Genomic DNA, 19,852 nt, shown 5'->3' with positions numbered 1-19,852 from the left:
AATGTCATCTAGGGGAGCCCGACCCCGGAGGTGCAGAGCTGAGGATGGAATCACATTCTACGTTTTGTAACATGCAAACTACCTCTGTGCCTTGCAATGCCTGGAAAGACCAGCAGCACTACCTTTGTGCCCGTAATTAAGCAAGATGAACAACCCCTGAAAGCGAGTGTACTTTCCTACTTTTATTCTGTCTGAGATGAAAAATGCAAAAAAAAAAACACCCCAACACTGACAATGCGTGTTCACCCTCTGTGCCTCACCCTCAGGGTGGGGATGGACAGGACTGCGGGGACCCGTTTCCTTTACCTCACTTGCTAGCCTCTCATATTCTTCCATCAGCCTCTCATTCTCTTGATTCACAGCAAGAACCTTACATATCCTGTTAGCCGCTGTCTCGGCCTGTAAAACACAATAGGTAAACAGGACGGCTCTGTCGACAGGGACGTGCATACACGAGGTGGAAGGTGGCAGGGCAGGGGGTGACCAGGGAGGCAGCATGTGCTGTAAGTGGTGCGGGTTCTGGGTTCGGGTGGGGTCAGCCTGAGGGCACAGCTCGTTCACACTATGGGTCATTTCACACCTTTGGGACCGTTTTCACACAGACTTACATGGCAGGCTGAATATACTGTAGGGAGTAACAGGGAAATAGCATTAGTCGCAAACACGAGCTTTGTGAAACATCAAGCAAGTTAGTAACAGAAACTGATGGGCTGAGGAAACAATGGTCCCTGGGCGTCCACCTGAGCCCCCTGCCAACCTCACAACTACAGGGAGAGAACTCTCTGAGTTACATTAGCCTTTGGAAATCAAAGCAGACAGGACTGGATCCTGAATGTATATCTGTCATGGCACTGAGTTCACGAGGGCCTCTACGTATTCATTCCTGAAATGAATACATCGAATGTGCTAGATGGGATCCTTCCACGGGGCAGAACCTGCTTTAATACTTTGTTTAACCCATGTGAGTAGCTGTTGAGGTATATCAATAATTCCCGATCATTGTTTTGTGGGGAGCTTGAGGCCGGGAAGGGCCAAGTGCCTTAAACCGTGACCATGAGATTCGTCCGGCTTCCGGGCCTGCAGCCTGGCCCCCAGCCTTGCCTCTGAAGCCCTAGTAGGGGCCGATTTCCAGTTTTCATTGTTTGCTGGTGATGGTCTTTTCTTTTTTTTTTTTTGGCCCCGCCAGGCGGCTTGTGGAATCTTAGTTCCCCGACCAGGGGTCGAACCCGCAACCCCTGCAGAGGAAGCGTGGAGTCCTAACCACTGGACCTCCAGGGAAGTCCCCCAGTGATGGTCTTAAAGAGATCACAGAAATGACACATACTCTGTCCAACCCCATCTCTCAGGACTCTGCAAGTAGAGATAGGGGGAGGGACAGGAAGCAGAAACAGGGGAACGCGGGAAAGCAGAGGGACATCCACCCATGATGTCCCTCAGGCTGTTTATCTTAAGGAGTATAAATTTTTTTGAGGTTTTAACACTGTTAGACTTTCACTATTTCAGTTAAATTAAGATTCATCTCGCAAGATGCTTGAACACGTCACTGAACAGTGAAGGCAATCTCCAGGCGGAGAACGGGACAGGGGCCCTGGAAAGGCGTTCACTTCTCCTCGTCCAAGTCCCCCTTCACCGCTCAATCAGTGTGGCTCAATTTTCATGGCCCTTGTTTTTTCCTGAAGCACAAATGTTTCCCACCATTGATTAATGAGATAAGAGCAATATCTTAGAAAGACAGCTAAGAACACTTCAGAACCGTCTAAGGGTAAAGCTGTTAACTAAAAAAGCATTCGCAGTTTGGAACTTGCCATATTAGGTCATCACAAGCCACTTAGAAAGAGTCCAAGGTAAGACATGAAGTGCACGCACACACACCCAGGTACGCACACGCACGCCCACACAACTAAAACCGATGCACAAGGGCAGCACGGCAACCGGACGGACGAGGGTTAAATACCTGCTCCGCGCCCGCGAAAGCATGGTAGAAGCAGGAAACGTATGTCATGATAGCTCTTTCATCGGGTTTGGGAGTGTTCACAATGTCTGAGGGAGGGAAAAATAACACAGAAAACAGACACACGCACAGATGAAGAGCAGAAACCAGGGTGAACAAAGGGAAGAACGAACTGGTTTACACTTGACTTTCTATGTTCCTTGGGCCCACAACCCTGACCCGCAGGAAGCCTGTACAGAACTGACACACTCGTGAACAGAATGCTTTCAACCAGCACGTTTTTTTGTTTTCACATCATCAAACCAAGGGCTTCCCTCCTCCCCTACCCTGGATGGCTTTTTTTTTAAAGTGTAGGCGAGGCATTCCTATGGGAACCCGTGGGCTGCCTATCAGAGCTGGTGACCACTTCCTAAGGACTGGGCGGCCCCGTCTTCCTGTCTTTTGACTGGATCAGGTCATCTGCCACTCTGGCTGTGAGCAAGGCGTGTCCCTCTGCAAGATGCGGGGACACACGCAGACCTCTCTGGCCCCATCTCGGATGCCACTCCCCGCCCCCACCCTCATAATCCTTGGCTTTCTGCTCTGTGCACGGCCCTGGCTTGTGTGGGGATGAAGTTCATTGAAGATGGCATGTTTCCTAATTCTTCTATACGTACTTGCCATGCCATTGCTAGAAGCTACCCAGAGGAACAAAGCACCTAAAGAGGAGGGTCTACACGGCTTGTACTTTTTAACTATGACTCTTGCCACTATTTGTATGAGCTGCTGAGACAGCTACCAGGAAGAGAGAAAACAGAACCACGGGAACACATACCCTTCCTTCCTTACCTTGGCCTCACCCCAGTTTTGGCTGAATTACGTTCTAACTTCAGATTCAGTTCAGTCACTGGACAGAATGCAGTTAAAAAGGTGCCTCGTAATTCCCTAAGGTGACACCCAGTCGTTGGGTTTCCAGAGGATATTGATAGAAAGGATGTGGGGATGTGGAACAGCATGGAATCTTCTGGAAACCAAAGATGAATGGCATACTACTGCATGGACAGGAAGTAAGTTTCAAAGAAAACTGGACTGAAAAAGACAAACGACTGCCTCCTCAGAACCAGATGGGGTCTCCTTACTCAGAGGACTCGGTGGGGGGAAAAGAGAAAAACAATTGAAGAGAAATCAAGACACAGAGGTAAAGGATGAGTGATGACTTGCGTTTTACCTCCTCACCTTCTGTGCACCAGCAAAAGCATGATAGTAACAGGAGACATAAGTCATTACGACTCTTCGGGTCTGGCAGTGTATACTAAATCTGTGTGGAAAAAAGGTTAACTGCTCGTATGTTCCGAGAGCAGCAGGCTCCTGCTAAGGGCTGCCTCAGAGAGGCCAAGGTCATGAATCTTCCCCCGGCAGCCCCACACACTTGTGTTGCTCAAACTTTGGCTCAAATCAAAGAAGTCACATTTGCAAAGTCATTACTCTGTGTGCACTTCTAAGAACCACCAAAGAGAAGGGCACAGCCAGCTCAGAAGAGCCCTAAACTAGCAAGGAAGTCACATCCATGGCCGAGCTGGACCTCCAGAATTCCGCAGAGTGCACACAACAGCACTTTCGCTCTCTGGACAGATGGAGGGCCCAGGGGTCAGCAAAGGTCCTTCCTGCAAGTCCACACAGAACACGGGCACCCACAAATCTACAACCAGTACTCAGCGGAGGGAGGAAAATAGAGAAACAGTTTTCATAACCTTTTAAAAAGCATGCAAGGGGGCTTCCCTGGTGGCGCAGTGGTTGAGAGTCCGCCTGCCGATGCAGGGGACACGGGTTCGTGCCCCGGTCCGGGAAGATCCCACATGCCGCGGAGTGGCTGGGCCCGTGAGCCATGGCTGCTGAGCCTGCGTGTCCGGAGCCTGTGCTCCGCAACGGGAGAGGCCACAGCAGTGAGAGGCCCCGCATACCACAAAAAAAAAAAGAAAAAGAAAAAAAAAAGCATGCAAGGTAGTTAAGATGAGGAAGAGTTTCACCAGTTTTCACTACAGGTTTATGGGTGAGCAGCCCAATTAGCCACTTCAAAATCCCCATTTAGGATTCAGAGACTATCACAAATGCCAAGAAGTAAGGTCAACCGCAGCAGGCGGTGGAGAGGCAAGGATTCGCCAAAGGGATTAAGTGATCTGAGGGGAGGAGATCAGTATAAGACGTTACATTAAAAGAGCAGGAGAAGTAAGAACACATTCATAGGAAGCTGTGGGGAAGGTAAGTCCGGGTGCAGGTGGCAAAGATGCAAAGGGTAATTAACAAATGGGGGGCTGATCTACTGGGGAGTTGGTTATACCACAGCTCGCCCCTCACCCAAGTCAGTCAAGTTCATAACTCTTTCACCAGAAGACTCTTACAGAAATTGCTCTGCAAAGAAAATAATATTGTATGCAAGCATTTTTCTGAGCCATTAAAAAGGAAAGAAAAAGAAAAGTAATAAGAGACTAGGATGTGTCACAAGGGAGCAAGAAATGAATAGAGTGCTAACGCATCCCGTCCACTCAGAGGATAAGCAGAACACACGCCCAGACCAGGACTCAGAGACTAAGGGAAACCCAGGAACAAGAGGATGGTGAGCCTCCCAGGGTAATAACGACAGTAATCCTGAGCTCACCCTCAACTGTAGGAAATCAGGGAGGCATCAATGGACGGAGAGATGAATTTACTAAATGTCGCCTGTTTTCTCCTGTCTTCAGTAGCCTAGCTGTTGACTCAAGTGGTAAACTCTGGGTAGTTATTTATCGAGTGGAAAGGTCAAAGGACAGAGCAGAGCACCCAAATGCAAACTTAGCGTAGAGAGGACAGACAAGAAGGAAAAGGTATTTTCCTATGTGGCAACTTCACTGTTTTATTGTCTTTCTCCCTCTAAAGAGTTTCTGAAAAAAGTAGATTCTGAAGAGCATATTCAAGTGTGGTCAACACCCAATAATACAGGTGTTTGATAAAATGGCTAAATTAACAAACGGGCAAAATTAGAATCCTAATTGACAGACTACTGTCTCAGGTGCACTGTGTCCCTCAAAATGATAGGTGGAGTCCTGCCTCCTGGTACCTGTGAATGGGACCTTATTCGGAAGTAGGTCTTTGCAGACGTGATCAAGTTAAGATGAGGTTGTGCTGGAATGAGGTGTGGCCTTAATCCATGATGACTGGTGTCCTCATAAGTAGCGGGAAAAAGACACAGAGACAGACGCAGAGGGAAGATGACCATGTAAAGACAGAGTCAGAGACTGGAGTGATGCTACCACGAGCCAAAGAACACCTGGGGCTTCTAGAAGCTGGAAGAAGCAAGGAAAGGTCCTTCTCTACAGACTTCGGAGGGAGCATGGCCCTGCCAACACCCTGATTTCAGAGTTACAGCTTACAGAACTACAAGAGAATAAACTTCTGTTGTTTCAAAAGCCACCTACTTTGTGGTGACTTGGTACAGCAGCCATGATGCAGTCACCAAAAATAAGGAGGAACAGAAGACTGACAACTGACTAGAATCAAGATCTTTGCTTTTCCCCAACAATGCTAATTAGCAGAAGCAAGGAGCCGATAAAGAATAATAAGATTAACAACGAGCACAGTAATGTAAGTCCTTGAGGGCCGGGCCCTGCCTTATACATCACATTATCTCCTGCAGCATCTCCAGGGTCTTATACATGGTAGGTGCTCGGTAAGCGTCTGCTGAGTGAGAGGTGACTCATGCATAAGTGAAACGAAGGAATGGTCTCCACGTATCTGTGCTTGAAATGCTGTGCCAGGGCGAAACTCCCATGAACTCATCTCAGATAAAGGGCACAAGAGGTACTGAAACTAGTCTCCAGCATGAGGGCCGCTAAAGCTGCAAAATATTGAGAGGTTCTAGCTCTAACAAAACTAAATTTAATTTGGACAAATTAAAAATGAAACGTGACAGTTTGAGAGGCACGTGATGAATGACCGCTCCACAGTCTAGATTGAGATTCTATGACTTCCAGTTGGAAGGAAGCATGTTTTTCCTTGTGGAGTCTTAAAGAACAAGGAGATTTATTTGTTAAATTTCTGTGTGGTTTAAAAAGAAAAAATGTTGTTAAAATAAAAACAGGAAGCTTTCCATTGAAAATCACAAACCAAAGCATTCTGTTTCTTTGCCAAAGCTGAACCTTTTACCCAACCCTTTCATTGTAGTTTTGCTGGCTTGGTTTTGAGCAGGATTCTAGAAAATAATTTTGAGCAAAAGCTACATACGAAATTCTCTAATATTCACGAGGCCAATGACAGAAACTTCTTAGGAATCCTAAGTCCTTCAGATGTAACCTGGCTATAACGTTTACAGGTCTTTATGTGTGGTCGTCACATAGGGAGGCAACAGATTTTCTGTAAGCCAAAAAACACAATTTTCATCTCACCTTCAGCATCCAACATTTTGGGAATATCCAGGTGCTTCTCTGCAATTTCCATGGCCAAGTTGATATTTCCTATTGGGTCATCCTGCATGGAAAACAGCACAACCAGCTTTTTAGCATATTTTTTTGAACAGGACTTATGACTGTTTTTTTTATATACCTCATTCTGGGGAGGAAACTTTCCCATCCACACATAACCATAATAGGATAAGATCTTCCTTCTTATATTTTCCCAAACATTTCAAACATTTAGAGAAATATCAAAAATGACATGAGAATCACCCAATCCATGCACACTCCAACTTCATAAAACGTGAGCAAAAGGTTGAAGAGAACAGATACTGTGCAGCTAGAAGGAAAGTTGTGAGGTATTTTCTCATGGATGGAAAAACACCTGGATACCTCAGCGCTGAGCTTCAACTCTGGGTAACAAAAATCTAGATGATTCCAAAAGGAAGCATGAAACATACATTTTCCACATCTGGAAGGTGATCATGGAGAATATTTAGTACCACACTAACTTTGTTTATTTTTGTTTTAAATATAAGAAAACATGCTGCTTTCAGCATGTTTAGGTGAAACTTTTAGGTCACTAAAGAATATTACAAGATGGCTACAAAGAGCAAAAGTTAGGTTTCTAGGATGTTAAAGACCACAAGAAATGAAAGAAACTTAACATTATAAAAGAAAATTGTGAAGAAATTTTTGTTCGTCCGATTGCGTTTGTCTTCCACGGTAAAGCTGGTTAAATATATACGTAACGTAACAAAATACATTGAACCAGAGGTGTGTAAATGAAATACTGAAAAATTAAAAGAGGTATTTAACATTTCCTGTTTTAATCTTCTAAAGAGATTAAGTATTGTGAATCTGAAATGGGATGGGGGTATGTAAGACAGAAAAATCAAAATGAAAAGTAGTGTTAGTACAGGGATGACTGTAATGAATTTTAACATCAAAGCCATTTAAACATTTCAGAAACTGCAATGATTTGCAATAAGCACAATCATTTTAATACAGTGAAACATCTAAAACATAGAGGCTTCAAAAACATTCGGTGCTCAAGGAAGAAACCAAAGCAAGCTTCCTGGCCTCTCAGAGTTTACTATCATTTCAGGCAAAATGTTTCTTCAACTCCATGTTATTTTAACAAAGCATATAATCATTTCACTAAAAGCAGCCATATAATAAGGTGAGTCTTACCTGCATATTTTAGCAAATGTTTAGAAAACCAAATAGCTGAGTACAAGTTTCTTTTTGTTCTTAATATATAAGAAAATTTTCAGCATTAAAAACAGAGTAATGATTCTGAGTCTTTGTGAAAGCTATCTCACTTACACTGTAACTTAGATAAAATGTAGCAATTAAGTGTTTTCTTGGCTCAGCTACTGGTATGTGACCCTGGGAAGATTAAAGAATTCCTCCCTTCTTCATCTGTAAAACTGGGATAATTAGTACCTCCTTTCTAGATGCATGATATTATATAGTTTACTGTACATTCTGAAGATTGAATGACTGTGTATGTATAACATACATAAAATATATATATTAATATTAACATATATATGTATATAAAACGTTAATATATGTAATATCCACATATGTAACACATATTAATACATATATATAATAAACATATATACTTATTTATTAACAGTGTCTAATCTAGAGCTACAGAAGTATTCACTGCTATGGTTAATTATTATCATTTTTCCACCCATCATAGGTAGCCAATTACCCCATCTGTTGACCTTTTGTAATAGAAACTGACCGTTATAAACTGCTAATAATATGAGGTCTATCTAGTATAATCCCTTCATTCTGCAAATGAGATAAAGAGTAACTGAAAAAAATATACACCGTCTCTATGTTTGAAACGTTTCAAAATAACTCAGGGATGAGAATATATGCTTGGGGAAGTCGAGCAACTCTGGCTGCCCCATTCCCTTAGGCAACCTTCCATTCGTGTACGGCAGCTCTCATCTTCAGGATACAAGTACATTTTTCATGTGCTATCCTGTCATCAGTGGAGAGAGGCCAGGGGAAGGGTGGTGAGCACGTGACAACTGCAAAGGTGGCAAAAGCCAGGACACTCTTCCTACTACCCCCTGTGCCACACGGGGAGGGCAGCATGCAGCAGGACCGGATTCCACACCAAACACAGCGACACGAGGTGCACGGCCAAGGAAGCACACCAGCAACCAGAGGAAATGTGCCCCACTACTCCTGGCAGGAATGGTCATGGGGCGGGCAACACTTTCCATCTTAAGTCTTTACACGGCATTATTTCTAGGACAGATGGACTGTCCACCACAAGATTTAGAAGGGGCCAGGATTTCTTTTCTCCATCACAGATCCCATGTGCAAACTACTTTTAAAGAAAGAATGTGCAGACTATTTGAAACTTAAGCACAATACAGCTTAAGCTTAAAGGGAGAATGAAAGTTTCCTCAGCTGAAAACATAAGTTCCCTAAGTTGAATTTTCTGAAAAGAGAGAGAAAAAAAAAAATCCCCCAAACTTCTTTTCTAAGGGTGCAACTCACACCTTGTATCAATAGCAAGATAAGCATCCCTTGTGTGAGAAACAAGTTAATCAACTCTGAGTAAATATGTCAGCAACTAAATCCTTCAGAAAAAGGAATTTAAAAAGAAGCTTTGGGGTATTTGAACCTTTCTCCCCCCAGCCAGCCCGCCCTGCAGCAAAACAGACACTTCACTTCTCATATTTACAACCTGGGAAGGTAAAGTCTCTGAGAAACATGTGTAAAAGCTGTCGTAGGAAATCAGGCCGAATCAACAAACGTATGGTAATGTGGGCAGAAAGGTGACTTGGCTCTGGGTCTTGTCCCGCCCTAATTATAACAGGTGAGGACTTTCCCGCCACCCTTCCTGTTTTCATCCCGTGCCAGGCTAGCTGGGAGGGCATGCTGGCAGCAGCCTAGGTGTTGGTGTGAGTTCAATGCCAATGGGCTCACTTCCAGGACGACATGCTGGGGGCAGGGCAGACACAGCATGCCGGGCCCCGCAAATGACCTTGTTCAGCTTTGAGTAGTCAATGAGGTCGGGCCGGTGTCTGTGGATGAGTGCACAGAGTCCAAGGCCGTCTTTCCAGCTGCACGACGGTCACGGTCGGGAGGAACAGGAACACGGGTTAATGGACAGGCAGCAGCAAGGGGCTGACCTTGGTCAGACGTTGACCTGAAATCTTGGACCTGGGGCCCCAGGTACCTCCCTCCCTCCCCCACCCAGTGACACCCTGGCCCCTTCCCTGGACCCTCGCCTCCCTCCCAGGGTCTGCCACCCCCCTACCAGTCTCCTTTCCTTCTACAGCTTCAGGCCCAGCCTTGCTGGGGACTCCCCCTAACCTCCCCGCACCCCCGCCGTGTCCTGCCCCGGTCCCTGCTGTGCTGGGAGAACTGGCAGGGACTGGAGGGAAGATGCCCCCTACTGTCCCCCACCTCCCTCAGTGCCCAGCAGGCCCGGCTTTCTCCTCTCTTCTCCAAGTCTCCATTCTAGACCTGACCCCCAGAGTCTGCCCAACAGACAGACACAAGGACATCCACCCAGAAATGCCCAGGACACACTTTCCTCCAAGAGCACACTCCTTAGTATACTCAGTACTCCTCGGTTCTCCTCTATCTTTCTTCATAAGGTTCCTTTTTGTTTTGGATTTCTTCTTTTAAAGGCAAAGATGTGTAAGCAGCTGAGGGACTTAGCAGGGAGGGTTTGGATTTCCAGTCTGTCTGCCCAGAGACACCAGCACTCACTGTTCCCAGACACCCCCAGGCTACGAGCTCCCAAGTGATGAGCGGCGGGTTCACTGAAGGCCAGGAGCCTGTGCCTCCAAGGGTCAGGGAAGAAGGAGGTCCCTGGGGCCACACTGTCGAAGGGCTCGGGCCCATCTTGGGCCAGAAGAAGAAAAGCAAGAAGGTGAGTGGGAGGCCAGGCTGGGCCCTGAGACATTCTACCCAGCAGGTCCCACACCCCGATGGCATGTGATGTACGAACAGGAAGCCTCCTCCTCACCTGTGTGCACTCAGGGAGTGGCTCAGGGCCTAATAATACTTATCTACCTAGATTACCTCCCCAGTCTGTCCTGGTAGCTCGTCCATATCCTTCATTTCTTTTTTTTTTTTTTGCAGTACGCGGGCCTCTCGCTGTCGTGGCCTCTCCCGTTGAGGAGCACAGGCTCCGGACGCGCAGGCGAAGCGGCCATGGCTCACGGGCCCAGCCGCTCCGCGGCATGTGGGATCCTCCCGGACCGGGGCACGAACCCGCGTCCCCTGCATCGGCAGGCGGACTCTCAACCACTGCGCCACCAGGGAAGCCCCATATCCTTCATTTCTTTTCTCTGATCTATGGGGGCCAGGGACCCATTTATATTCACTGGTAACCCACCACACAGAGGGAGAAAATATAAACACCTGACAAAAGATCTGCGCGAGAAAAAGACTGAAGCAAGGGACAATATCATGCTCTGAGGTTATATCTGGATTTCCTTCATCCAGTTCCCTACAGTTTTTCAAACATGATTTGCCTACTTCTCTCCAATCCCAGCCTACAAAGCTGACTGATGAAGCATCTTTTGGGCACGACAGAGAGGAGGGACGGGGTGGAGCTCGTATGTAGGATACGCAGACCCTGCTACGGTGTCTCCTTGTCACTGAGAATCCATCCCTGCCGCATCCCTGCATGATACTCACTTATAAACAGTGCCAGCCTCCCAAACCTTAATCCAACGTTTTCCTCTGAGAGACCCTAAACATCAATCATTCTAGAGCCTGAGCTCTACTACATACAGAAAACGCGTGTCAGACAGGAGGAGACACAGGAGTAAATAAACATTGTTCTCCCTGCCAACCCGGATTCCAAAGAGAATACCAGGACCCCAGGGCCCTGGTTGCGCACCTGGTGTGGAAGTTCTGAATGTTCACATTTCTATAAGGAGCAGTCTTCCTTTGACACCAAAGCAGCAGACCTTCTTTGGCAGAGGTTTCTGTAATGACAGCCAAGAAAAAGTGTCCACAGGGAAACACTCACCCTCACTGCTCACTCACCCAACTTCTAGTCACTTGCTAAAGAGACCTCCCAGGGGGCCAACACCAAAGGCAACCTCTCTTCTCCAGTCTCTGCAAGAGGATGGAGCTGGAACCCTGCTCCCAGGGACTGACTTCTGAGGCCACTTGAAGGGACTTGAAAAGGACAGTGCAGGAGCTACAGCAAGTTATGACACGATGAATACAAAACTGGACTTCAGGGTTACTGCTAACGTACCTTTTGGATGAAAATTTGTTTTAATGTGCATAATTTATGACCTAACTATCCTGGCATTTATCTCAATTATAATTTATATTCTTAGGTAACTGGAATTCACAGAGGCCACTGTGTCTGAAATGTATTTCCTTACCCACTGATTTTAAAATACTTGAAGGCTTTTATTGGCAAATTCCAAGTTTGGCCACTTGGGTTCTGACCAAGTTAAGAAAGCAACCACCCCTGTGGCAGCCATGAAGACGTGCTGCTCAGATGTCCTGCTGCAGGGAACACAGGACAGAACTGATGTCCCAGCTACCACACTCTGAATCCTCCCCTGCATTCCCCAGAGGCCACACTTCTTCAGGGCTACTCCAGCCACAGACTGAGTGAGGGAGGGGCACCAGAGCTGGGCCATTCCTGCCACACATGGGACTCCTCTGAGAGCAACTGAGGCTCCCCATTGGCCCGCTGACCCTGCCTGAGGACCACTTTGCAGAATGAGATTCTTCTTTCTCAAGCTCTTCCTTCCCCAGCACGGGTGTCAGCCAGGCGCTATGCCTGAAGGGGCTCTGCCATCTCCTGCTTCTCCCCACCCTTATCCTCCACAGGCATTTCCCCCAACAAATCTCTTGCATTTCTGCTATGGATGGAATGTCTGTGTCCCCCGAAAATTCATAGACTGAAGCCCTAACCCCCAATGTGATGATATTTAGATATGGAGCCTTTGGGAGGTAATTAGGGTTAGATGAGGTTGTGAGGGTGGGGCCCTCATGATGGAATTAGTGCCCTTTTTAAGAAGAGACAGCAGAGTGCTTGCTCAATCTCTCTCTCTCTCCCTCTCCCTCTCCCTCTCTCTCTCTCTTCCCTCCACTCTCCTTCTCCCTTCCCTTTCTTTCTCTGCCGTGTGAGGACACAGAGAAAAGGCAGCCATCTACAAGCCAAGAAGAGAGCCCTCACCAGAGACTAACTATGCTGGCACCCTGATCTTGATCTTCCAGGCTCCAGAACTGTGAGAAAATTAATTTCTGTTGTTTAAGCTACCCAGTCTATGGTATTTTGTATGGCAGCCTGAACAGACTAAGACAACTTCTAACATCATCTTGGCACTTGCTTGTTAGAGGACCCAAAGTTTTATACAGCCAAACAGCTCCTCAAAGCCACTTACATAACTGGGACTCTGCTTGTATTTACATCTTAACAATTTAGAAAGCTCCTATGAACATGTGGACTCCTAACCAACATTGGGACCTGGCCTTCCATTTCAGTAAGAGCTTAAGTTGATTTTTTCAAATCAAAGTAAGTATTCTGTAATTATTTATCTAAATTCTCCATTTCTAGTTCAGATTTTTCTTTGACCCATAACCCATATGAAATACCCCCCCTGCCCCTCGCAAACTTCCACATGCTCTAAGAATAATTTGAATGATTCCTGATCATGTCTCTTATCTACCAAATTCCTGTTAAGGAAAATGACTGAAAGTTCTAAGACTTTATTAAAATATTAACTGGTATAGATATCGAAATATGGAACTCCATACCCAGCTGTTCTGCTATACACACAACTGCCTGCCTTTGGGGTCCTGACGAATGGAATTAGTAAGAAAAAGTATAACAGGAGGAAATAATCCAAACTTTTTTATAAAGTTTAAATGGCACTTAGATTAGAAAAGTAAACAGAGGTAAAGTAGATCAATACAAGCTTACAACTGCCACTTAAGCTTAGATTTATAAGTCATTGAGTTTCACTTAATTTCTTTCTGAATACGTCTGAACGCTCTTATGCTATGAATGTTGAACAAAGTTTTTTCCTTATTGAATTGGCTACTCTAACAAAGCTGACTCTCTCCCACCCCAAGTCCATTCTGAGGCATTCAGCAAAAGGTTACAAGCCTGTGCCAAATAGTACATGACTGTGGTACCTCCGCCCTGCCCCCGCAGGTGTAGGTTAAACCTGAGAAGTCCACACACAGAACCCTGATGGTGGGTATAAAAAGCATGTCATAAATAGGTAATGTCATTGGTTATTCCATCATGAAAAACCATAGGATGCACCAAGAAGCCCCATCTACTTGGGCATCTCTGCACTGCCCTCACCAACAGGTATGTCAATCTCTCATTTCCCTTCTTCGAAGAGGTCCATCGTTCTGTTGACGGAGACTGGCTCCTCAAAGAATTCAGTTTAATAACAATGTCATTTTCCTACATAATATACATCATCAAAATAAATTAGACAATTTTTCTGTAGATTTACAGAAATTAAGTGAGGTTGTTAAGAAATGACCCCACAGAAATAAAACAAATAAAAATATAAGTTAGCAAACTAACTTCATCTGCTGTGTGGGACACTGGAAGACTTCTGCTTGAAGAGATTTAAGCACCTTGTCAGTGATATCACACTTTTGAATGTTTATTTCTTAGTCTTTTGAAAAGCAGATTAGTATATCTTTCTATCATAATGTTTTATGAAATACTATGCTTTAATTATCTTATCTTGGGCACATAAATAATAAATTGGGGAACCTCTAATGGATCACACCATTCATAGTTACATTTGAAATAGAATTAAGTTTTCAATTAGTATTATCACAATTTGAAATCTGTAACCAATCAGAAGAAAACCTGAGGTCAAGCTCACCTCTGTAATATTTGTGGGAAAAGGATTTGCTAGTGTAGCAAATGCAGTGGTATGAACAAGATTTTTAAAAAATATTTGTTCTATCAAGTGGGCTCAACTGCTTAAATATTTAAATGCCGAAGTATATAAAACTGATTAAATGATTACAAACTATTCTTTTTTAATAAAGCAGGAACTTTTAAAAAGCAGATTATTATTTTCACTAGCATGAAAGAAATGTACTTTAATAAGAGTACATTGTATGAAAGTTTTCAAATTCAGACTCTTCATAAATTCGAGCTGGCTGTTATTTCTGAGCCTGAATTCTTGAGGTTTCAATATCATTATATCTTAGTTTGATTTTTAGAGGGCATAAGTAAATTCCTGGACAGAATTATGAACCACGCTCCCAGCCCTGACCATTCGGGTGCGTGGTTGCCTTCTAGGTGACGAAGTTAGAGGAGACTGCCTGGTTGGATAAGTCAGACCACCCTTAAGTACATTCTTTTTTTCTTTTTTTCATATTTATTTATTTATTTGGCTGTGCTGGGTCTTAGTTGTGGCATGCGAACTCTTAGTTGCAGCATGCATGTAGGATCTAGTTCCCTGACCAGGGAACGAACCCAGGCCCCCTGCATTGGGAGCACAGAGTCTTAACCACTGTGCCACCAGGGAAGTCCTAACTATGTTCTGCAGCTATACCTTTTGTGATTTGAGTGCTAAATAGGTCAAGTTCTAATTTTAAGAATGTCAATTTGACACTTTTGACAGTGCTGAATTCATCAAAATATTTTGGAGTGCAGTGGGCGTAAAAGACTAAAGAGCTGCATCTTCAGTGGCAGTGCTGAGGATTAGGGTTATGTTACAATGATGGAACAGTTATTGGGCCAATGACACAATGACAATAGATATTTTGTTTAAAAAAAGGGGGGAAGAGAGGGAGGGGAGAGAGAGAAAAAAAGAAAGAACAAATGAACAAACTCAGATTTCAATCGATTATCTTTCAGCACTTGAAGGAAAGCGTTTCAAGTGTTTCAAGGTCTAAGTCTAAAGAACTGTTATAGTCGTGAACCTACTAGTATAATAAGCAATAAAGAAGCTCAAAAAATGCTCATTTTAAAAAGCGACTTCTGTTCTGAACATGTACTCATCTTTTCCAAAATGATTCCAACCCCATGAATGAAACAGCATTGCTGGGGTCTTTTTTTCATACAAATAGAAAATTTGTGAAAACCCAAGTCGCGTATCTTTCATTCAATCCTGTCAGTGATTGTTCAATTCTACAAAAGCCTATCCAAACTCAACTTCATCAGCTCAATTTACAAATTACGCTAAGTATCTTAATACGATCAGGTTTTTAACCCTGTCCTTTACCTTCAACGGAAATATCCTGAATAGCAAAGCGCAGGATGATGGTCCAGATCATACCCAGCGTCATCTTCACGTTGCCATCGACAATTTCTTTAGGTAAGAAGAAACAGCAACAAATGAGGGTAAAGATAACATAATCAGCACATAAAGTTTTCCTATAAGTTATGAGTCTCCTGTAAAGTTTTGACTTCAGAGCTACTGGAAGATATACATATGCAAAGACCAGTTTCTGTTTGTGTAAGTGTCGCAGCGTGTCTAGTTATAAATGTGGTATTCATAACCAAATGTCTACAGTTTAAATGAGTTATGAGTTAATGATGAACACAAAGCTTGCATATGCAAAGTCACTGAAAACAACCCAGGGGTTTCCAAGGTTTACAGACTAGATGAGCCAAGGTTCTAAATAATCAAACAGAGAGAACACTGGGTCATCTTTACCCTGATCCCTCTTCCCGAGCTCAGTTGTAAAGATTGAGAGGCAGGGCAGTCTCAGCTCCTGCCAGACTCACCCGGACTCCCAATCTCCCACAGAGAATGGAGATCCTTCCTACTAGTTCTTATTAAGAGTCACTGGGATGTACAAGTTCTTTCTCATTTGGATGATCAGTTTGAAAAAGACAGCATCATATTTGACTCCTTTTTTTTGGCCACACCATGCAGCATGTGTGATCTTAGTTCCCCAACCAGGGATCGAACCTGCGGCCCCTGCAGTGGAAGCTCAGAGTCTTAACCGCTGGACCACCAGGGAACTCCCTTGACTCTATTATGTACAAATGATCCTAGAGCCTTGTCTCCCGTTCATGGTGCCTGCGGAGAGCCTGTCAAGAGAGGCTGACACAGGAGATGGGGGGAAGGAAGGGGGGGAGGGAAGCAGGCATCCAGCTGCAGGCCCACTGCCCCACGGGGAGGTCTGTGCGCGGTCAGGTCATTCGCATCACACCCCATTTACCTTCCGCCCCGATGGACACCAGCTTCACGCCTTTGCTGGCTATGTAATCCAAGGCTTTGTTGACGTTAGCGATTTTGTGGAATCGCATTTTTCCTCGGTCAGGTTTGGGCAGCCTTTCCCCTGTTGGATGAAGAAAGAATCATGTAGACACAGAGAAAGGAGACCCTTGATGCAGAATCAAGATGCCAAAATTCAGAGTCCGTGCCCTCCTTAAATGGGAATCATTATTTGACTGTTCCTTATGTGTTCTCGGTTTCTGTAAATCACAGTACTTTCAAGGTCAAATGGACCAGAGGGGAGCTGTGCTATTAAGGCCATATGCTTTTCAGATTTGCTGGGAGAGCCCGGTTTGGTCTTTGAGCCAAAGTACGAATGAGTAAGAAAGAAGCTGGCTGGTGCCCCTGCAGCATTCAGAGGTGCTGACCAGCTGTGGGAGAGAGTCAGGGAGCTTCGTTCAAATCACAGGGTTCATCTCAGATGTGGAGTTACGGAGATACCTGGATCAGGGCCACCCTGCCCTCATCCTTCCCACTCACACCTCTTTAATTAAGCCCGATCCACTCTCCAGTCCACAGTCTAAACCAGCCAGCTGACATTTAGGGCAAAGGATAACCCCTCTGAGACTTGAACTCCTGTGTTCAGAGTTAAGCCAACATGTACACTGGCCTTCGGCATGAAAGACAATTTCTGGAAAACACACTAGCTGGACTTAGTGGAGAGGGCAGCCTGGTGGGCAGTCATATAAATGTCATTTTCTCTTCTCTTATTCTGTTTTGAAGTGGGTGGTAGAAACATGATTTTAATAAGTCAATTTTAAACAGAATTCACTCCTTTTTTAGGACAGAAAAATAACTCCAGGCAGACCACTCTTTGGAAAGGTTTGCTTTGCCAATAATACCATCTCCCCCAGCCAGGTTCAAAGGGAGATTTTTTTAAAACAAACAAACAAACAAAAAAAAAAAACAGATGCGTATCTACTGCTCAGACACAGAAGTACATGTAAGATTGGGTATAACATGTATGAAAAATGTTTAAGACTCACCTGAGATGACTTCCAAAAGCAGCATGAGCTTAAGGCCATTCCGGAAGTCTTCCTCGATGTTCTCGATCTGAGTGCCAGCTTTCCTGAGGTGGGAGTTACACCAGGCAGTGAAGGTCTGCAACAAGAAGCAAACAGTGCTGAGCACAGCCCCATCAGCACTCAGAGCCCCTCCACATGGACCATGCCTGACATCTTACACATCGTGGGGAGAACAGGAGGCTGGGGCATCCTGGACCTTTGAGAGAGAGCAGACCGAATTGGATGGAAAGCATGATTTGAGCCCTGAAGGTAAGATTTTAATAAACTTTCTTCTTTAGAGACAAAAAAAAATCATTTTTTGGGTCTAACCACCTGAGGAATTTTTGCCTTCAGTTTAGAAAGGTAACACATTTGGGATTAACATATACACACTATTATATATAAAATAGATAACCAACAAGGACCTACTATATAGCACAGGGAACTACACTCAATATTTTATAATAACCTATAAGGGAAAAGAATATATATATATATATTATATATATATATTATATATATAACTATATATATTATATATATATATAACTGAATCACTGTGCTGTATACCTGAAACTAACACAACATTGTAAATCAACTATACTTCAATTAAAAAACTAATAAAAATTTTTTTAAAAGATACCATGTTTACACCTATGCCTTTGCCTTCTGAAAACCTCTTATTCTGTAGGAAATTAGGATGTGCTTAGTCCCTGCATACAACAGAAATCAGCGTGCTTGCAGAATGGATGAATAAATTATGCTTAAAGAATGTTCAAAATGTCGTACTTTAGAGCAGAGGGTGGGCGGCATTGTGCAGTAGAAAGGGGAAGAGAAGAGGGACCCGTAACCACTAATTATCTACAACTAGTTTATCCTGGATGAACAACAGTTTTAAGCTAGTAACTGAATCAATTAAACAAATTTGCAGTATAGTCAATCCTTAATAATAATAATAGTAGTAGTAGCAATAATAATGAACTCCTACTGGCATATTCCAGGTCCCGGGCTAGACCCCGGATTTCAAAGACAATTAGATACAGCCCTGCCCTGGAAGGGCTCAGAGGCTAGTCATGTTAACAAATAACTAGGGCAATATTAAGCAGAAAGATGAACTCTATACTAAGTGGCATCCAAAGTCATTCTGTTTATTTTTCAAACTTCTTTTAACTTGGTTTCCACTTGTGCACTATTTCCTGCCAAAACCAGATTAGAAATGCTTCTGGCAGCTGCTGGCTAAGAATGCAAACTGTGCCCTTGTCACACAACAGCTGCTGGGCTCCGGAACAAAGTGCCCGCACATTACGCTGCAGCGAGACAGACAAACAGGGTTTGTGTTATAGATGAGAAGATGAACCTCTCAAAAATAGAGTTTTTGCAAGTAAGACTACAAAAAGACACAGTTTTCCATAAAAATGATTTTTCTGGGTAATAAAAAGGATTTTCAAATCTGACTGATGGGCACTTATTTCAAGAAATATGTGATGTTATTTGCAGCAACATGGATGGACCTGGAGATGATCATACTAAGTGAAGTAAGTCAGAAAGAGAAAGACAAATACCATATGATATCACTTATATGTGGAATCTAAAATAGGACACAAATGAACTGATCTACAAAACAGAAAGAGACTCACAGATACAGATAACAGACTTCTGGTTGTCAAGGGGGAAGGGAGCTGGGGGAGGGATGGATTGGGAGTTTGGGGTTAGCAGTTGCAAACTATTATATAGAGAATGGATAAAGAGCAAGGTCCTACTCTGGGATGAAGTGAGAGAGTAGCATGGACATATATACACTACCAAATGTAAAATAGCTAGTGGGAAGCAGCCGCATAGCACAGGGAGATCAGCTCAGTGCTTTGTGACCACCTAGAGGGGTGGGATAGGGAGGGTGGGAGGGAGATGCAAAAGGGAGGGGATATGGGGATATATGTGTACGTATAGCTGATTCAATTTGTTATAAAGCAGAAACTAATACACCATTGTAAAGCGATTATACTCCAATAAAGATGTTAAAAAAAAAAGGTCCTACTGTATAGCACAGGGAACTATATTCAATATCCTGTGATACACCATAATGGAAAAGAACATGAAAAAGAATGAATATAGATGTATAACTGAATCACTTTGCTGTACAGCAGAAATAAACACAACACTGTAAATCAACTGTACTTCAATAAAATAAATTTAAGAAAAAGAAATATGTGATGGCATTAAATTCTAGGACAAAAAGAAAATATAGGTATTTTCTTG

General features: G+C 44.0%; 1 protein-coding gene across 1 annotated transcript in view; it reads right to left on the bottom strand.

Annotated features, from left to right (window-relative positions):
- ACTN2 (actinin alpha 2) overlaps positions 1-19,852 on the bottom strand; it is a 76,096-nt gene that overhangs the window by 24,662 nt on the left and 31,582 nt on the right. Inside the window, exons 2-9 of the mRNA XM_004271560.3 lie at positions 17,579-17,693; positions 16,537-16,656; positions 15,591-15,677; positions 11,255-11,342; positions 9,380-9,458; positions 6,349-6,430; positions 1,955-2,040; positions 307-399 (exon numbers count right to left, since the gene is read on the bottom strand). Coding sequence (XP_004271608.1) covers positions 307-399; positions 1,955-2,040; positions 6,349-6,430; positions 9,380-9,458; positions 11,255-11,342; positions 15,591-15,677; positions 16,537-16,656; positions 17,579-17,693 — 750 coding nt within the window. The remainder of the gene's footprint in view (positions 1-306; positions 400-1,954; positions 2,041-6,348; positions 6,431-9,379; positions 9,459-11,254; positions 11,343-15,590; positions 15,678-16,536; positions 16,657-17,578; positions 17,694-19,852) is intronic.

The sequence above is a fragment of the Orcinus orca genome, chromosome 14, assembly GCF_937001465.1.
Source record: "Orcinus orca chromosome 14, mOrcOrc1.1, whole genome shotgun sequence".
Lineage (NCBI taxonomy): Eukaryota > Metazoa > Chordata > Mammalia > Artiodactyla > Delphinidae > Orcinus > Orcinus orca.
This window is presented reverse-complemented; position numbering and strand designations above follow the sequence as displayed.